Here is a 16,466-nt window from a genome sequence, read left to right as displayed (position 1 = left end):
GCGTGAAACATGTGTTCCTGGCAGCTTCGTAGTCTAATCTCCTAGACGCTGTCCTCCCACTTAATGTCACCAACAAAGGCTGTTGTCACTCCCTCTCCTAGAGCACTGCTCGCAATGCTAATAGCTGAGAGCTAATCTTACTGCTAGATATACATTACAATAGGGACTAATACCGCCATGCTCATCAACTCTTCCTCAGGGAGAAGATTGCCTGTGTCTTCACATAACCAGGATTTTATGTATGTCTAACCATCTGTCTGTCATCACAGTTATATGATTCTTTTTGTTACTTATGCTAGACTTTTACAATAACATAAAAGTAACTGTAAAAATATATTTTTTAAAGAACTCATACTTTTATGTATTAAGTATGCATTAACTGTGTGAATAAAGACATTTATTAAGTTAGGGTTGGGGTTACAAAGTAGTTCTGTTTCAAATAAACAGAAATAAACAGTTCGTTTAAACTTTGAATTCATCTCTTGAAAACCGCCCTGAAAAAAAAAATCTGAATTTCCACAAAAATATTAGGCAACTGTTTTTACCATTGATAATAATAAGAAATATTTCTTTAGAATGATTTGAAGGATCATGTGACACTGACGATTCAGGAATGAATACAATTTTCAACATATAAAAATTGAAAACTGTTATTTGAACTTTTACTGCTAGTAATGTGACATTTTATGATGTTAAAATAGAGATATCACAGATGAGGTGTTTACTTTATGTAAATACAGTATAACATTTCAGAGCTGAAAACAAAAACTAATTCACATTTGTGTGTGTATTGTGTGTGTGTGTGTGTGTGTGTTAAATATAACAATATAACAAGTTGAATATAACAATAATCCAAACCAGTGTCTCTTTCTGTGCATGTTATTAAGTTTCTTTCTATTTTTTCTTTACACAGCACGTAATGTACCAGAAGTCCAGCCTATGTTTCTATCTCCAAAGGGCTTGTCCAGCTCCAAAACAGTGCTCCGAGGGGAACAGCTTCTTCTGGAGTGTATAGCAGCTGGAGTGTGAGTGTTATTTATATAATATTATTATACTTTTTAATATAGAATTAGCTTTATTTTTATAATTTCAGTTTTCATTTTAACTTAGTTATGTTTTAGTAATTTTGTGTGCTTTTGTGATTTTTTTTAAATTGTATTATTATTTTATTTAAAGTTCAGGTTATTTTCAAATATTTCAATGCTTTAAAGTTAGCAAAAACTATTTTTAAAGGGATAGTTCACTCAAAAATGAAAATAATGTTATTAGTTACTCACCCTCATGTCGTTCCAAACCCTTAAGACCTTCATTCATCTTCAACACAAATTAAGATATTTTTGAGAAAATCCGAGAGCTTTCTGACCCTGGCCTGTATAGACAGCAACGCAACTGACATGTTCAAGGCCCAGAAAGGTAGTAAGGACATTGTTAAAATAGTCCTAGTCTCAGCCTCAGACGTCACGCCCACGGAACGTTGGCTAAACGTCTGATGCATATGGTACACTTAACTGGAAACACTTCAGGAATGTCGAAGTCGTGATCTGATTAGTTGAATTTAATCGGATATCCGGGAGACGCGGGTGTTGCGTTTATTTTCGTTCCGCGGGGAAACAAAGCACAGATGGATTTACTCGGTCTTTTGCTAAAATGTGCTTATGCAGACGCCATTGTTGTTATACACATTTGCGACATTCGCGAACAAATTACTGACTTACTGCTTGTTCTCTCTCTTCATATTTAACTTTCAATGCTGGTTATTTCAATGACTGACTTGTTGCATGCCAGTCTTTAGTTATGGGGGCATTTCCATGCACTGAAACGTGGCGCTGAACGAAACAAACTGTGATTGGTTGTTTGACATGTCGGTCAAAAGGCCTTATGGGCGGGCCTTGGCCAACTAAAGCTGCCATGAATTCCAGACCTTCAGCCATCAGTCTGAAGGTCTGGCTACGCGAGACTAAAATAGTCCATGCGACATCAGTGGTTCAACCCTAATTTTATGAAGCTACAAGAATACTTTTTGTGCACAAAGAAAACAAAAATAACAACATTATTCAACAATTTCTTCTCTTGCGCGCATTTACGAGAGTATCACGAGGCATGCATAAGGTGCTGCTGATGCTGGAGTTTATCGTCTGTATATTCTGGTTATATAAGTAAGGCTGGCCAATAAATAGCAAATTTTACTCTCTTCTTCAATCTTCAGACATGTTTACAAAGACTGTTTCATGTTCAGCATGTGTGCGTTGAATTGGGGGCAGTTTCAAACCGTGTTTTTAAGACGTTAGTGCGCCATGGTTTTCTACCATGAAATGACCATGAAAAATGAACATTTTATCAATTGTGCCCCTGGACCACAAAACCAGTCTTAAGGGGGGTTTTTTTTGGTTCAAAAATGACCAACGAGTTATGATATTTGTTCTATTTAAAACTTGACTCTTCTGTAGTTATATTGTGTACTAATATCGGCAGAAAATGTAAAGATGCCATTTTCTAGGCTGATAAGATTAGGAACTACACTCCCATACCGGCTTAATAGTCAAGGAAGTTTGCTGCCGTAATATGGCCAAAGCAGGAGCAGTAATATCACGCAGAACCTGAAATTAGTTCCCAGCTAGGTTAGCATTTGCACATGTGCTGCGTGATATTACTGCGCCTGCTTCGGCCATGTTACGGCAACAAACTTCCTTGACTATTACACCGGAATGGAAGTGTAGTTCCTAATCTTATCAGCCTAGAAACTCGCAGCTTTGCATTTCCACCAGTCTTAGTACACGATATAACTACAGAAGAGTCAAGTTTTAAATAAAAATATCTAAACTCCTTGGTCATTTTTGAACGTGATGCTATCGGTCTAATAGGATTCAATGATCTATGCTAAGCTATGCTAAAAGTGATATCGCCAGAACAGGAGAACGGCTGAATGGATTTAAAAACGGTAAAACCCAACTTATTAACTCGGGGGGAGTTGGAGAATGAGCCTATTTCCAAAAAAAGTGGAGTGTTCCTTTTTGTGATCTAATCTGATCTATTCTTTTTCATTTTTCCAGCCCAACTCCTAACATTGATTGGTTTAAAAAAGGAGGAGAGCTTCCATCCAAAAAAGTCAAGATTGAGAACTTCGGGAAAACTCTACGCATCTTCAATGTGTCCGATGAGGACTCTGGCGATTACAACTGCATGGCGAGCAACAAGATTGGCAGTATTCGCCATTCCGTTGAAGTTCAGGTCAAAGGTGAGCCGTAGAGAAAAGACAAATTATTCATCTTGTTCATGAAATACTGGTATATGCTGTTTATTTTCTTCTATTTTCTTTATTGCCCTGTACAGCGGCTCCCTATTGGCTGGATAAGCCGACCAATCTTGTGCTTGCCCCTGATGAGAGTGGACGATTAGTTTGTCGTGCCAGAGGGAACCCTAATCCCACTATCCAGTGGCTGATGAATGGGGAACCTATTGAAAGTAAGTACTGAAAAGTCAGCATTTCTGACTTAATCATAACACAAAGGAGTAATGCATATGTTTTTTCTTCTCTTTGTGTAACTTCAGGTTCACTGCCAAACCCAAACCGGGATGTTATCGGTGATACCATCAGGTTCCCATCTGTCCAGATCGGAAGCAGCGCAGTTTACCAATGCAACGCCTCCAATGAGCATGGTTATCTATTGGCCAATGCTTTTGTCAACGTCCTAGGTAAGAAACGATGAAGTCAGTCCTTCAAAATGTTCACAGAAGTCACATGATTGTGATATGTTAGTGTTGTTTTCATCCTAGACATGGCACCACGGATGCTAGGTCCAAAGAATCAGCTGATCAAAGTCATTGAAAACAACAGGACCTTCCTCGACTGCCCTTACTTTGGCTCACCGCTTCCTTTACTGCGCTGGTGAGCTTACATTTACATTTATTTGATCAAAAATATAGTATGAAAAATTAGTTCCAAATAACTGTTTTCCATTTAAATATACTTTAAAGGTCAAGCAGTGTCATATGATTCTTAGAAATCATTCTAATATGCTGATTTGCTGTTTAAGAAACATTTTTTATTATTACCAGTTGAAAACAGATTTGCTGCTTTATATTTTTGTAGAAACCGTGACATTTTTCGTTGTCTTTACTGTCACATTTGATTAAATTAATGCATCTTTACTGACCCCAAACAGTTGTATATTAGAATACAAATTACATGAATATACTGTACATGTGTGTTCAGGTTTAAGAATGGCCTAGGCAGTGGTCTGGATGGTGGTCATTACAAGCTATACCACAATGGTACCTTGGAGATTAAACAAGCCCGGCCGGAAGACCAAGGCACTTACACTTGTGTAGCCAGTAACATTCTGGGCAAGATGGAGAATCAAGTGCGCCTGGAGGTTAAAGGTGAGAGCAGAAACACAAATCACTAAATCTGTCATGATTCATTTTTATATTTACAAGCTTTTGGATCTTTTGAAGAAAACACATTACGTTATTGTTCATGAATGCCTTTTTTTTTCTGTGTGCGTTGTGCTTCATTTCAGAGCGCACAAGAATAGTGCGGGCACCTGAACATGTCACAGAATCCAGAGGAAGCACGGTTCGCTTTGACTGTCGAGTTAAACATGATCCATCCCTTCCTGCTACGGTCACATGGCTAAAAAATGACAAGCCTCTAAGCTTTAGCTGGATGTAAGTCACATAACAATACCTATACAATATAATCATAATTAGATACACTGCACTGTATTTTACTGTTATATAACAGAGATTTTTTTTAAGATTTTTTTTTTTACATTTTAAACATTTTAGGAAACATTGCTTTTCTTCAACATTAAAGCAGTTCTGATGCCTAATATTTTGTGGTAGAGTTCTCCTACTTTCAGAATCTGCAAAATGTTAATTATTTGACCAAAATAAGAGGAATCATACGAAATGCCTGTTATTGTTTATTTAATACTGACCTGAATTAGATATTTCACATAAAAGATGTTTACATATAGTGTGTTGTTACCTGAATGATCCACAGCTGTGGTTTTTTTTTTGGTTTTTTTTGTTCATGAGTCCCTTGTTTGTCCTAAACAGTTCTTCAGAAAAATCCTTTAGGTTCCTTCTTTGTTTTTTCAGCATTTTTGTGTATTTGAACCCTTTTCAACAATGAGTGTATGATTTTGAGATCCATCTTTTCACACTGAGGACAACTGAGGGACTCATATGCAACTATTACAGAAGGTTTAAACAATCAAAACCTGTAACTGTCTTCAGTAGCCTGTGAAGGGCAGTACTAAATGGAAAAATATGATATTTGGGCAAACTAAGAAAAATGTACACATCCATTCTGTTCAAAGGTTTACACCCCCCAGGCCCTTAATGCATTGTTTTTCCTTCTGAAGCATCAGTGAGCGTTTTAAACTTTTTGTAATAGTTGCATATGAGTGTTGGAAAAGGTTCAAATACACAAAAACGCTGGAAAACCAAAGAATTTGTGGGACCTGAAGAATTTTTCTGAAGAACAGCGGGCAGTTTAACTTTTCAGGACAAACGTCTTTTATGTGAAATATCTTTAATAGATAAACAATAACATGCATTTTGTAGGATCCCTCTTATTTTGGTAAAATAATTACCATTTTGCAGATTCTGAAAAGGGGGTGTAAACTTTTGACCTCAGCTGTATATGTGATAAATAGAAAGTTCAAAAGTACAGCATTTATTTGTAATATTTTTTTGTAAAGGTTTTACTGTCACTTTTGTTTTATTTAATGCATCCTTGCTAAATAAAAGTATTTATTTATTTTAAAAACAGTGGTGTATGTCTTGTACTTGACATCTAATTCCTGTGTTTTAGTGGCCGACTCAGAAAGGATGATGAGTCTATGACTATTTACAATGTCAATCCAGAAGATGGAGGCACCTACACTTGCATTGCCAAGACTGAAATAGATGAGGACTCTGCTTCAGCTCGCCTTACAGTTACAGGTATGACCACATTCACATACACCGTACAATAGATGTACTGTATTTCCTCCGACTAAGTGGATATGGACATGTGGGACAGTCACATGTCACATATCCAGAGGATAATACACTGCCTTAAACATTTTTTTTGTACTTTTATAATCTGTCGCTCTTAAAATTAACACTACACCATTTCCCTTTATAAAAAGTCTGGCATGTTTTCTTAATAGTTAATAGCTTAAATATTACTACTGTTGCGTTTTCTTTTTTTAGCTATAGTGTTTGTCTCTTATATTTATCTACTAATAGCCACACTAACCCTTGACCTCTTACCTTTGACCTTTACCTCATAGAGGATGACATCTCGTCCACCTCAAATCGTAGTGCCTCTGCAGGTAATCTAGGACAGTTATTTCTAATGTCCTAATAAAGCCTCTAACAATCAATCTCTGTTTTTAATTCTTACTCTGAACTTCTGAAAATAATTAGTGTATGTATAAGTTAACATGGTTAATTAGTATATTGTTCTTTTTCAGGTCGACCCGACCCACCTCAGGATCTTGAGCTCTCTGACCCTTCAGCACGTAGTGTTAGACTCACCTGGGTGCCTGGGAATGAAAACAACAGTCCTGTTACACGTAAGTTTAGACGATGCTGTTGTGTTTTATTGACCAATACTGGAAAATGTTACTAATTCTCCTACGTTGACTCCTTGCGTTACTGCAGATTTCCTCGTCCAGTTTGAAGAGGACAGGTGGGAGCCAGGGAGGTGGCAGAACCTGTCTACATTTGATGGCAACCAAAACTCAGTTAACCTGCAGCTGTCACCTTTCGTCAACTACCAGTTCAGAGTGATTGCAATCAATGCTGTGGGCCAGAGTCAACCCAGCCTCCCGTCTGCACGCTATCAGACCAGTGGAGCCCGTAAGACATCAGCTATATCCATAAGCCCTGACAGAAATGTGTTAGAGAGTGTGTTTAAGCAGTCATTTAGTAACACATAATGTTTTGTTTCAGCTCCTGATGTTTTCCCGAGTGTTCTTAAAGGCTGGGGAAGCAAGAAGAACAACATGGAGATCACGTGGCAGGTAAAATAAACCAGGTTTATGGAAATACCTCAGAAAGCAGACAGATGTGACAGTTGGTGAGCTAATCTATCTATACATTTCACAGGCACTTAAGAACACTGAAAGAAATGGCCCAAACCTGCGATATGTGGTCTCATGGAGAAGGAAAGACACTGAGGAAGAGTGGAATAACATAACTACGACCAGAACAAAGCACGTTATTCATAATACAGACACTTATGTCAAATATGAGATCAAAATACAGGCTGTGAATGACTTTGGACGCAGTACTGAGTCAAATGTAGTCATTGGTTATTCTGGAGAAGACAGTAAGTACTAATGTTTCATATTAAATGACACGAGTCATTTACATGTTTTCTGGTTTGTTTTGTACTTATGCTGTTGTATTTTTCCCATCAGAACCGTCCGCTGCACCAACAGAGCTCAGGGTTTCGAAGATCAACAGCACCAAAGTAAATGTTCATTGGGTGCCTGTGGACCCCAGCACTGTGAACGGAGAGTTTAAAGAGTACAAGGTGAGTGACCAAACATCTGCCTGACACAAAAACATTAACTAACCGTCCATCTTCACATATATATACACTACCAATCAAAAGTTTTTAAACAATAAGGTTTTTAATGTTTTTTAAAAGAAGACTCTTTTGCTCACCAAGCCTGCATTTATTTGATCCAAAATACAGCAGAAGCAGTAATATTGTGAAATATTTTTGCTATTTTAAATAACTGCTTTCTATTTGAATATATTTTGAAATGTAATTTATTCCTGTGGTCAAAGCTAAATTTTCAGCATCATTACTCCAGTCTTCAGTGTCACATGATCCTTCAGAAATCATTCTAATATGCTGATTTGCTGTTTAAGAACATTTATTATTATTATTATTATTATTATCAATATTTAAAACAATTGAGTACATTTTCTCAGGATCTTTTGATGAATTAAAAGATCTAAAGATCAGCATTTATCTGAAATAAAAAGCTTTTGTAACATTATAGAAAGAAGAAATTATACAAATGAATGCCGTTATTTAGCAAGGATGCTTTAAATTGGTTAAAAGTTATGATAAAGACATGTACAGTATACATAATGTTATAAAAGATTTCTATTTTAAGATAAATGCTGTTCTTTTGAACTTTCCATTTATCAAAGAAACCTGAAAAAAATCTACTCAGCTGTTTTTAGCATAATAATAAATGTTTTTTGAGCAGCAAATCAGAATATTAGAATAATTTCTGAAGGATCATGTGACTGGAGTAATGATGCTAAAAATTCAGCTTTGAAATCCCAAGAATAAATTACATTTTAAAATATATTCAAATATAAAACAGTTATTTTAAATAGTAAAATAGTAAAAAGTATTTCAGAATTTTACTGTTTTTGCTGTACTTTGGATCAAATAAATGCAAGCTTGGTGAGCAGAAGAGACTTCTTGAAGAAACATTAACATTAAAAAACTTTTGACTGGTAGTATATATATTTACATTTTACATTTATTCCAAAAAAGATCTAAAGGCATTAACAATTTAAACAATATATTTTGTTTGTGAACTTATTCTTTTTAATAGTTAACTTTTAACTATTTTTGAAATTTTCGATCATCAGTCATCAAAGCTTGGTAAATATTGATCACAGACACTGAGATTTTACCAAGCCGATTACTCGCTAAAAACTCCCACAGATTGTGTTTTCATGCCATTTTGAGTCTTATTTTGATGTAACAAAGTGGTTTTATGTAAGTGTGTGAGTTGTTTACTTACATTTTTAAATTAGTCTTCCCATTAATGCCATTATATTGTTCATTCAGACTGATTCGCGAATGCAGAAAGCGCACAAATTGCAGGATTTTTCGCATGGACCAATCACAGCCGAACATAACCAGTCATATCGCGATGGAGGCATTGCCTCCTCCCATGTGACTTTGCTCCATTCATTCTCAATTACCCCGCACCAAACTCACCGCACACTTTAGGGGGTCTATTGAAACTCAGTGAACTCAGGGGAGGCGAGAGCAATGCGGACTGTAACTTTACCTGCTGGTGTGCGAAAGTATTCATACCCATTTATTTTTAGTTATGTTGAACTTATGTTAAACTGATTTAAATAATTTTTTCCCACATCAATCTACTCTCCATACACCATAATGACAAAGCAAAAAACAGGTTTGTGACACAAATTCATTAGAAATAAAAAGCTGAGATGAGTACATTGCAAAAGAATTCACACTCAATTTCCATATAGTCTCAAGTATTTTTGAATACTGAATGAATGAATACTTTCGCACTATCACATTTTGCTCTTCAAATTACTTATTTGCCACCATTTCTAATTTGATATTTGTCTCATATTCTCAGTTGTACTACTGGCGGGAGGCCAGCCTCTTAAAAGGCCTGAAAGTGAACAAGACAAAGTTGCATAAAGGTTTCTTCACCACAGCCGAACATCCCTCTGGCATCCTGACAGAGCTTTTTCCATATAGCAAATACAAGATGTACATGGTGGTGGCTAATAGAGAATATGAGGGACCGCAAAGCAACACTGTGGAGTTCTACACCAAGGAGGGAGGTAGGATTCACCATGCTTTGCTTTAGCTGATGTTAAGCTACAATGCATCCAAAAGCAGAATATGAACAGCTTTCATAATCATTTTATAGAGCCGGGTGTCCCGGAGTACTTTAAGATTGAGAGGCACACAGACGTGTTTCACCTGAAGTGGGACAAGCCCCTAGAGCCAAACGGTGTCCTGATTGGATACACACTCCAATACCACACAGGTGAGCTCACCATACACACTAACAGTCAGTCAGAACACCCTAGCACACAAGCTCATAATTATGACTGTAAAATTATAATCATATTTATGATTCCAGTGAATGGGACGCAAGCGGGAGAAAGGAAGGCCCAGAGTTTTCCACCCAACGTGACAAAGTACATCATGAATCTGCCTAACCGCTTCACACGGTTCAAGTTCTACCTTGCAGCTCGGACGCAGGTCGGAGCAGGAGAAGTGTATGCCATGGAGTCGCCACCTTTCAATAATGAAGGTCAGCAAACGGGTCTCACTGAAGTCTGTGAGCTGTTAGTGAATCTGAGAGCAGAATCATTGTGTGTTCCTGTCTGTGCTCCACCCTGTCGTTCTCTTTCTTTCTAATAATACTTTTCTGTCTCCTTCACACTGTTGTTTCCTGATGCTTTGTGGTGTCTTTAACTCTGGTGTCTGTTTCTCTCTTAACTGCTTGGTTTCTTCTTTGTCTTCTTTGACTTGCTCTCCCCTCTTCTCCTTCTGACTTTCCTGTGGTGTTGACTGAAGGCACCCCAGATACTGACTCTACAGTTGTAGGTAATGGGGGAATGGACTGCCTGCCTGCTTGCCTGCTCGTCTCTTGCCCTGCTCTGTCTCTGCTTCAGCCTCTGTCTGTCTTTCTCTCAAATTCTGTCTGTCTACTTTTTTAATATGGAACAGTGCAGCTGAGTACTTAAGGCCGGCCACACTTGAGATTCCTAAACTGAAAAACATTTAATGTAGAAAGAGTTTTGACTCAGAAAGTGCTGAAGTAAATTTTACAAATAATTGCAAAGAATCTGCTAGTAACACATGAAAACATAAAATATACTACAGTTTAGGTCAAAAGTTTTCATACACTTTGCAGAATCTGCAAAAAAAAATTAATTATTTTACCAAAATAAGAGGGATCATACAAAATGTGTGTTATGTATTAATTACTGACTTGATTTAGGTATTTTACATAGAAGACGTTTACATATAGTCCAAAAGAGAAAATAGAATAGAACTGAGGGACTCGTATGCAACTATTACAGAAGGTTAAAACGCTCACTGATGCTCTAGAAGGACAAAAATGCATTAAGAGCCAGGGGTGTACATTTTTTAACAGAATAAAGTTGTGTACATTGTATCTTATTTTGCGTAAATATCATATTTTTTCATTTAGTATTGGTCTTCAAAAGTTTTCGCCCCCTGGCTCTTAATGCATAGTTTTTTTTCCTGAAGCATCAGTGAGCATTTGAAACTTCTGTAATAGTTGCAAATTAGTCCCTCAGTTGTCCTCAGTGTGAAAAGATTGATTTTAAAAAACATACAGTCATTGTTGGAAAGGGTTCAAAAAAACAAAAATGCTGAAAAACTAAAGAATCTGTTTGACCTGAAGGATTCTCTGAAGAACATCAGACAGTTTAACTGTTCAGGACAAACAAGGGACTCATGAACAACTATCACTAAACAACAACAACAAAAAAACAGCTGTGAATCATTTAGGTAACAACCCAGTATTAAGAATCAAGTGTATGTAAACTTTTGAACGGGGTCATTTTAATAAATTTTACTATTCTTTTATCTTATTCAGGTCGATACTAAATGAACAATAACATGTATTTTGTATGATCCTTCTTATTTTGGTAAAATAATTAACTTTTTTGCAGATTCTGACCTAACTGTTTACTTATTTAAACAGTTTTACCAACACTAGGAAGTTGTACTTGTAATTAAAGGTGAAGTAGGTAGGTTAACCAAAAGTCGGCACCAAATGGATTTCTTTTTTTTTTTTTCTTTTTTTTTATTGAATTATATTTAATTGACAATTATCTATCTATTGTAGTTTATTTAATAATTTATTGTAAATAATAATTTTATTTCTGAAATAATGAAATAAGTAATGGCAAAATTGTGAACAAAGGTTGTCATTTGCTTCTCAAGTCAATTTACTTTTTTAAGGTAATTTTTACTAGGGAAAAAATACTGAGGAGAGTATTTAAAAAGAGGAAAGTTCTTTAAAAAGAGGATTTTTCAAAAATTTAATTTCATTTGGTATCTTTAGGAATTGCACACTTTAACTCTTATGTTTTCTCTAAAAAAAACAATGTTCAGCTGCACTGTCAACAAATGCCTGTCCCTATCCGTCTATTTGTCCGTCTGCCATCATCCATGCCACTGTGTGCTTTCAGGGATGGGCTCTTGCACTTTTGTGAATCTGCTCTCAGTATAGAGTATGACTTTTATCTCTTTATGATGCTGGTAAGATGCTGTTACGTCTGAAACGCCACACAAATAAGATTAAAGTCATGTGTGGCTCTGATGTAATTTGTGATTTATTGATTGACACCTAATCCCTGATGGCACCTTGCTACTTTAGCCCTGACATCACTTCCTATCACAAGCCTTGCTTGGCATATCCCAGCATGCTCCTCTCATCATTTTGGTTTGAAATCTCGCCAGGAGCCAGATTGAACCACTTTGTTGTTAGAGTTTGCAAAATGGAGACCTCTAGTGGCAATACCTGATACAGTTGTTTGTGTCAGGGGACAGGATGATAGATGATAGAAGAAATTACAATGGCAAATTACTATGGCAAAGCAATTTAACAGTTGTTTATTGATACCAATTTCTCAATAATTGTTAAGCTGTTGAATAACTGGGTGAAAATTGCATCCATTGACCTTTGTATTAATAGCACTGAAATCTTCAATCTCAATCGTCTTTCTCTGGTGGAAATAAAGGGAAAATTGACGCGAAAATATAGCATTAGCCCATTGCATTGTACAGTACCTGTTGAACAGACTTTTTTCTAAATGTTATAACATAACATTTTTAGATTTAACACAAACTGCAAATATCAGAGGAAGTAGTTTGTGTGTTGTGTGTAAATGACTGCTTTCCTTTGCCAGCTGCTCATTCCAAGTGAATGCAAATGATGCAAAATTATGAGTAATACTTTAAAATGTCAAATCTATCAGTATTTTCATAGTTAATTAATGTTAACATGTAAGACTTTACAAAAGTGGCAGACGTTTTCTCTTTTCAATCAATGCAAATTTTGCTGGGCGATGAAAAATAGCCTGTGTTAAAATGAAATTCAATTTTTCGTGGTATTGTATGGATGAGCTGCTTATGAAACAGTACTAATAGAGTGATGATGTTTGGTTGTGAATCCATCTAAGACAAAAATGGCATAGTGGTAAATAAATGTATTAGTAGCTTTTGCATGTGCAGGTCAAATGCAAAACAGTGATACAAGCGGTTAGTATTAGATGAGGCAAAGCTGCAGATAGTGAGTGTGTGCGGTAAATGTTAAGTCAGCTCGCCTGTGGTCACAAACTGTTGCTTGCGCAATGCACGCCGCTGCTTTTGCTTGTGCCACCTTCATTTCTCTTTTGTTGAGGAGTTTTTTTTTAAATTTCGTGTCAGATGGAGACATACTGTACAGGTAAGATTTCACTAAGTTATGGCTGATTGGCTGTGATGATCTGAAACCACACCCCTGTGCAAAAGACTCCATTAGCATGTCTTGGTCTGGCAAAACTTAATGTCACCAAGTGCTCCGTGGCTCTCTGACACTCTCTGTCTGGATTAGCCTTTGCCAGCATAGTATGGATTGCTCTCACTTTTTAGTTTTGCCTGTCAGGTTGAGTTTTATAACTCAGAGCACTGTTGTTTCTAAGGTAAAAGCTTTGAAAAAGCAATAATGAATATTTTTCATTATGAATCTCTATCTTCCGTGATGATGATTCTATCCACTGTGTTCTTCTAATGGATTTCCACAGATCTTCTCTTTTTGTATTGACAGCGCTGCAAAGTTTGTTAAATCTAATAAGATGTGATTTTCAAAATGCCAGTAGATCTGGGAATACTGTAGCATTTTGCAGAGTGTTGCACAGCTTTAGCACAGTGGTCTGTAGTGACCCTGCTTTTCCCCTTGGTGGTGCACAACAGTCAATTTTTAAATACCCTCTATCCAATCTCTTCAGTACTCCTCAAAGCCATGTGGCATGTGCCGACATTCATGCTCACAAATATCACACCTTGAAAATTTCAAGTATATTTCAAAAGATATTTCAGAAGTAATACAAGCTAAACAAACAATGCAAGCACTGCAAAATATTGGCATTCTAAAGATGCAAATATTCTTTAAGGGATGACACTTGGCATTTGGATGTCAGTCATGACCCAGGAAATTAAATTCATACACATACATATACAATATACACTACCAGTGAAAGGTTTTGGGACAGTACAATTTTTCAATGTTTTTTAAAGTTTCATGTGTTCCATAATTATTATTGCAGAAATAAATCTTAACATTATAAATGTTGTTACTGTCACTTTTAATCAGGTTTAAGCATATATGCTTAACATAAAAAGTATCAATTTGATAAAAATATCAGTTGCTTTAAATAAAAATGATGCTCCCCAAACTTATGTACACGGCTGTTCAAAAGTTTTGGATCAGTAAAATTTTTAATACCCATTTATTTGATTAAAAGTGCAGAAAAAAAAGTAATATTGTGACATATTATTGAATAGTGGTGTTCTATTTTAATATACTTTAAAATTGAATTTATTCCTGTGATGCAAAGGTGACTTTTTAGCGTCATTACTCCAGTCTTCAGTGTCACACGATCCTTCAGAAATCATTTTAATATGCTGATTCATTATCAATGTTGAAAACTGTTTTTTTTTTCAGGATTCTTTGATGAATAAAATGTTAAAAAGAACAGCTTGTTTTATATATAAATCTTTTGTAACCGTACACACTACTGTTCAAAGTTGGGAGTCAGTAAATTTTTTCTTTCTTTCTTTCTTTGAAAGAAATTAACTTTATTTCACTTTATTTCATATTTAACTTTTATTCAGCAAGGATGTGTTAAAGTGATAGCACAGAAAAGGGTTCTATTTTAAATAAATGCTGTTCTTTGAAACTTTTTTCATCAATGAATCATGAAAAAAGTATCACAGGTTCCAAAAAAAAAATGATAATAAATCAGCATATTAGAATGATTTCTGAGGATCACTTGTCACTTAAGACTGGAGTAATAGCTGATGAAAATTCAGCTTTGCATCACAGAAATAAATTATATTTTAAGTATATTAAAACAGAAAACTATTATTTTAAATTTCAATATTTCATAATATTACTTTTTGTATTTTTGATCAAATAAACGGAACTTAGCATAAGAGATTTCTTTAAAAACACTAAAAATCTGGCTGATCCCACATACAAATAAAATATTACAAAAGTTGTTTTTACATAGTTCATTCAAAGTTTGTAGATAAATAGCAGGTAGAATACAGTAATAGGCAGTATGCAGTATTCCATTCGGAACATACTCACTTTCTTTCACTGAATACGTTTCGGAAAAAGGGACCTGTGGAAATTCCATTTAAATAACTCATTCTTTTTCTGTGTTTTCTCGCTTCTCTTTGTCTCTCTTGTGCTTAACCTTGGAACCTCCACCTAAACTTCTCTCTGTTCTTCCTCTCAGCCGTTAACTTTACAGATGCCTTGATGTTCGAAACTCCTCCTCCTCCCCCTCCCCTCTCTACCGACCCAATCCCAACAATACTTACCCCAGAACCAACCACACCAGCCCCTACAACTGTTGCTCCGCCCAAACCTACTACTACTTCCACTACTACTACTACTACTACTACTACTACAACTACCACAACTACTACAACTACTTCCACCACTACTACAACAGCTTCCACCACGGTTCTTCCTGTTCGGCCCAAGTCTCCTAAAACAGTGGATTGGAAAATGCTGGGTATCTGATAATGACACAGTGTGTCTTGGAAATGCCCACAGTATAGAATAATTAGATCAAACCAGTGTGTCCTCTTGTTTAGATGACATTTATTATGTATGACTGACTCGGTTAGCGGGCCATTTAGGACATGGCATGATTGATGTTTGCCCTGATCCCTCTTGGACACACAACACTCAGATTATTCTGAATTAGTACTGACATTTGCTTTACAAACAGTCTAGTTGCATCAGAAAATTAAATGCACGATGTTGAGCAATAAGCTCTGAGATATTAAGAAGAAAAAGTTAGAAATGAGGTATTCAGCTTCTTTAAAGACCCCATGAAAATGTTCTTTCTCATATTGATGTACTTAAAGTGACAGTATTTACAGGTGGAACATAGCGATGTTTTTATAGCTAAAAGGCTTAAACTAAGTTTTGAACTACCACATCTCCAAACAAACTTTGTTTTGACCTGATTTAGTTTGAATATACGTCACACACGTTCTTCGAGGTTGCTTGAGGTATATTGAGCCCTTAAAGGCATATGTGACTCAATAATCAAAATTACCCCATGATTTACTCACCTTCAAACCTGCGTCATCTGCTGGAATGCAGAACACACACAAGCTAGAGATTATGGTTTATAAAGGTAAAATTTGGGTATTTTTGTACACAGATGCATCATTCACTTTAGAAGGCATTTTTTAACCTGCTGGAGCCGATTGGAGCACTTTTATGATGGATGGATGCACTTAATTGGACTTGAAAATCTCAACACCCATTTACTGCCATTCAAAAGCTTGGATTTGTCTAAAAGAAGACAGTAATATAAACCTAGGATGACTTGAGGGCAGTGAAAAAGTAATTAGTTATTGTTAATAGTTACTTTTCACAAATAGTAACTGAATTACT

At 36.0% G+C, this 16,466-nt stretch overlaps 1 protein-coding gene across 4 annotated transcripts in view; it reads left to right on the top strand.

Annotated features, from left to right (window-relative positions):
- The window catches only part of nfasca (neurofascin homolog (chicken) a), a 61,551-nt gene that overhangs the window by 16,412 nt on the left and 28,673 nt on the right, over nt 1–16,466 (top strand). The window contains exons 7-25 of one of the 4 annotated variants that reach the window (XM_073826239.1): nt 914–1,025; nt 3,051–3,235; nt 3,331–3,462; nt 3,550–3,693; nt 3,775–3,886; nt 4,214–4,380; nt 4,521–4,668; nt 5,822–5,952; nt 6,285–6,326; nt 6,468–6,569; nt 6,658–6,855; nt 6,949–7,019; nt 7,105–7,327; nt 7,419–7,534; nt 9,369–9,579; nt 9,669–9,788; nt 9,885–10,058; nt 10,325–10,354; nt 15,289–15,570. In XM_073826239.1, the coding sequence (XP_073682340.1) occupies nt 914–1,025; nt 3,051–3,235; nt 3,331–3,462; nt 3,550–3,693; nt 3,775–3,886; nt 4,214–4,380; nt 4,521–4,668; nt 5,822–5,952; nt 6,285–6,326; nt 6,468–6,569; nt 6,658–6,855; nt 6,949–7,019; nt 7,105–7,327; nt 7,419–7,534; nt 9,369–9,579; nt 9,669–9,788; nt 9,885–10,058; nt 10,325–10,354; nt 15,289–15,570 (2,700 nt within the window). Of the gene's footprint in view, nt 1–913; nt 1,026–3,050; nt 3,236–3,330; nt 3,463–3,549; nt 3,694–3,774; nt 3,887–4,213; nt 4,381–4,520; nt 4,669–5,821; nt 5,953–6,284; nt 6,327–6,467; nt 6,570–6,657; nt 6,856–6,948; nt 7,020–7,104; nt 7,328–7,418; nt 7,535–9,368; nt 9,580–9,668; nt 9,789–9,884; nt 10,071–10,324; nt 10,355–12,910; nt 12,925–15,288; nt 15,571–16,466 lie in introns of all 4 variants that reach the window. The other 3 variants (XM_073826241.1, XM_073826240.1, XM_073826242.1) reach the window with 3 other exon arrangements.

Source organism: Garra rufa, chromosome 20 (assembly GCF_049309525.1).
Source record: "Garra rufa chromosome 20, GarRuf1.0, whole genome shotgun sequence".
Classification (NCBI taxonomy): domain Eukaryota; kingdom Metazoa; phylum Chordata; class Actinopteri; order Cypriniformes; family Cyprinidae; genus Garra; species Garra rufa.
The sequence above is the reverse complement of the archived record's forward strand: the minus strand, read 5'-3'. Positions and strand labels throughout refer to the sequence as shown.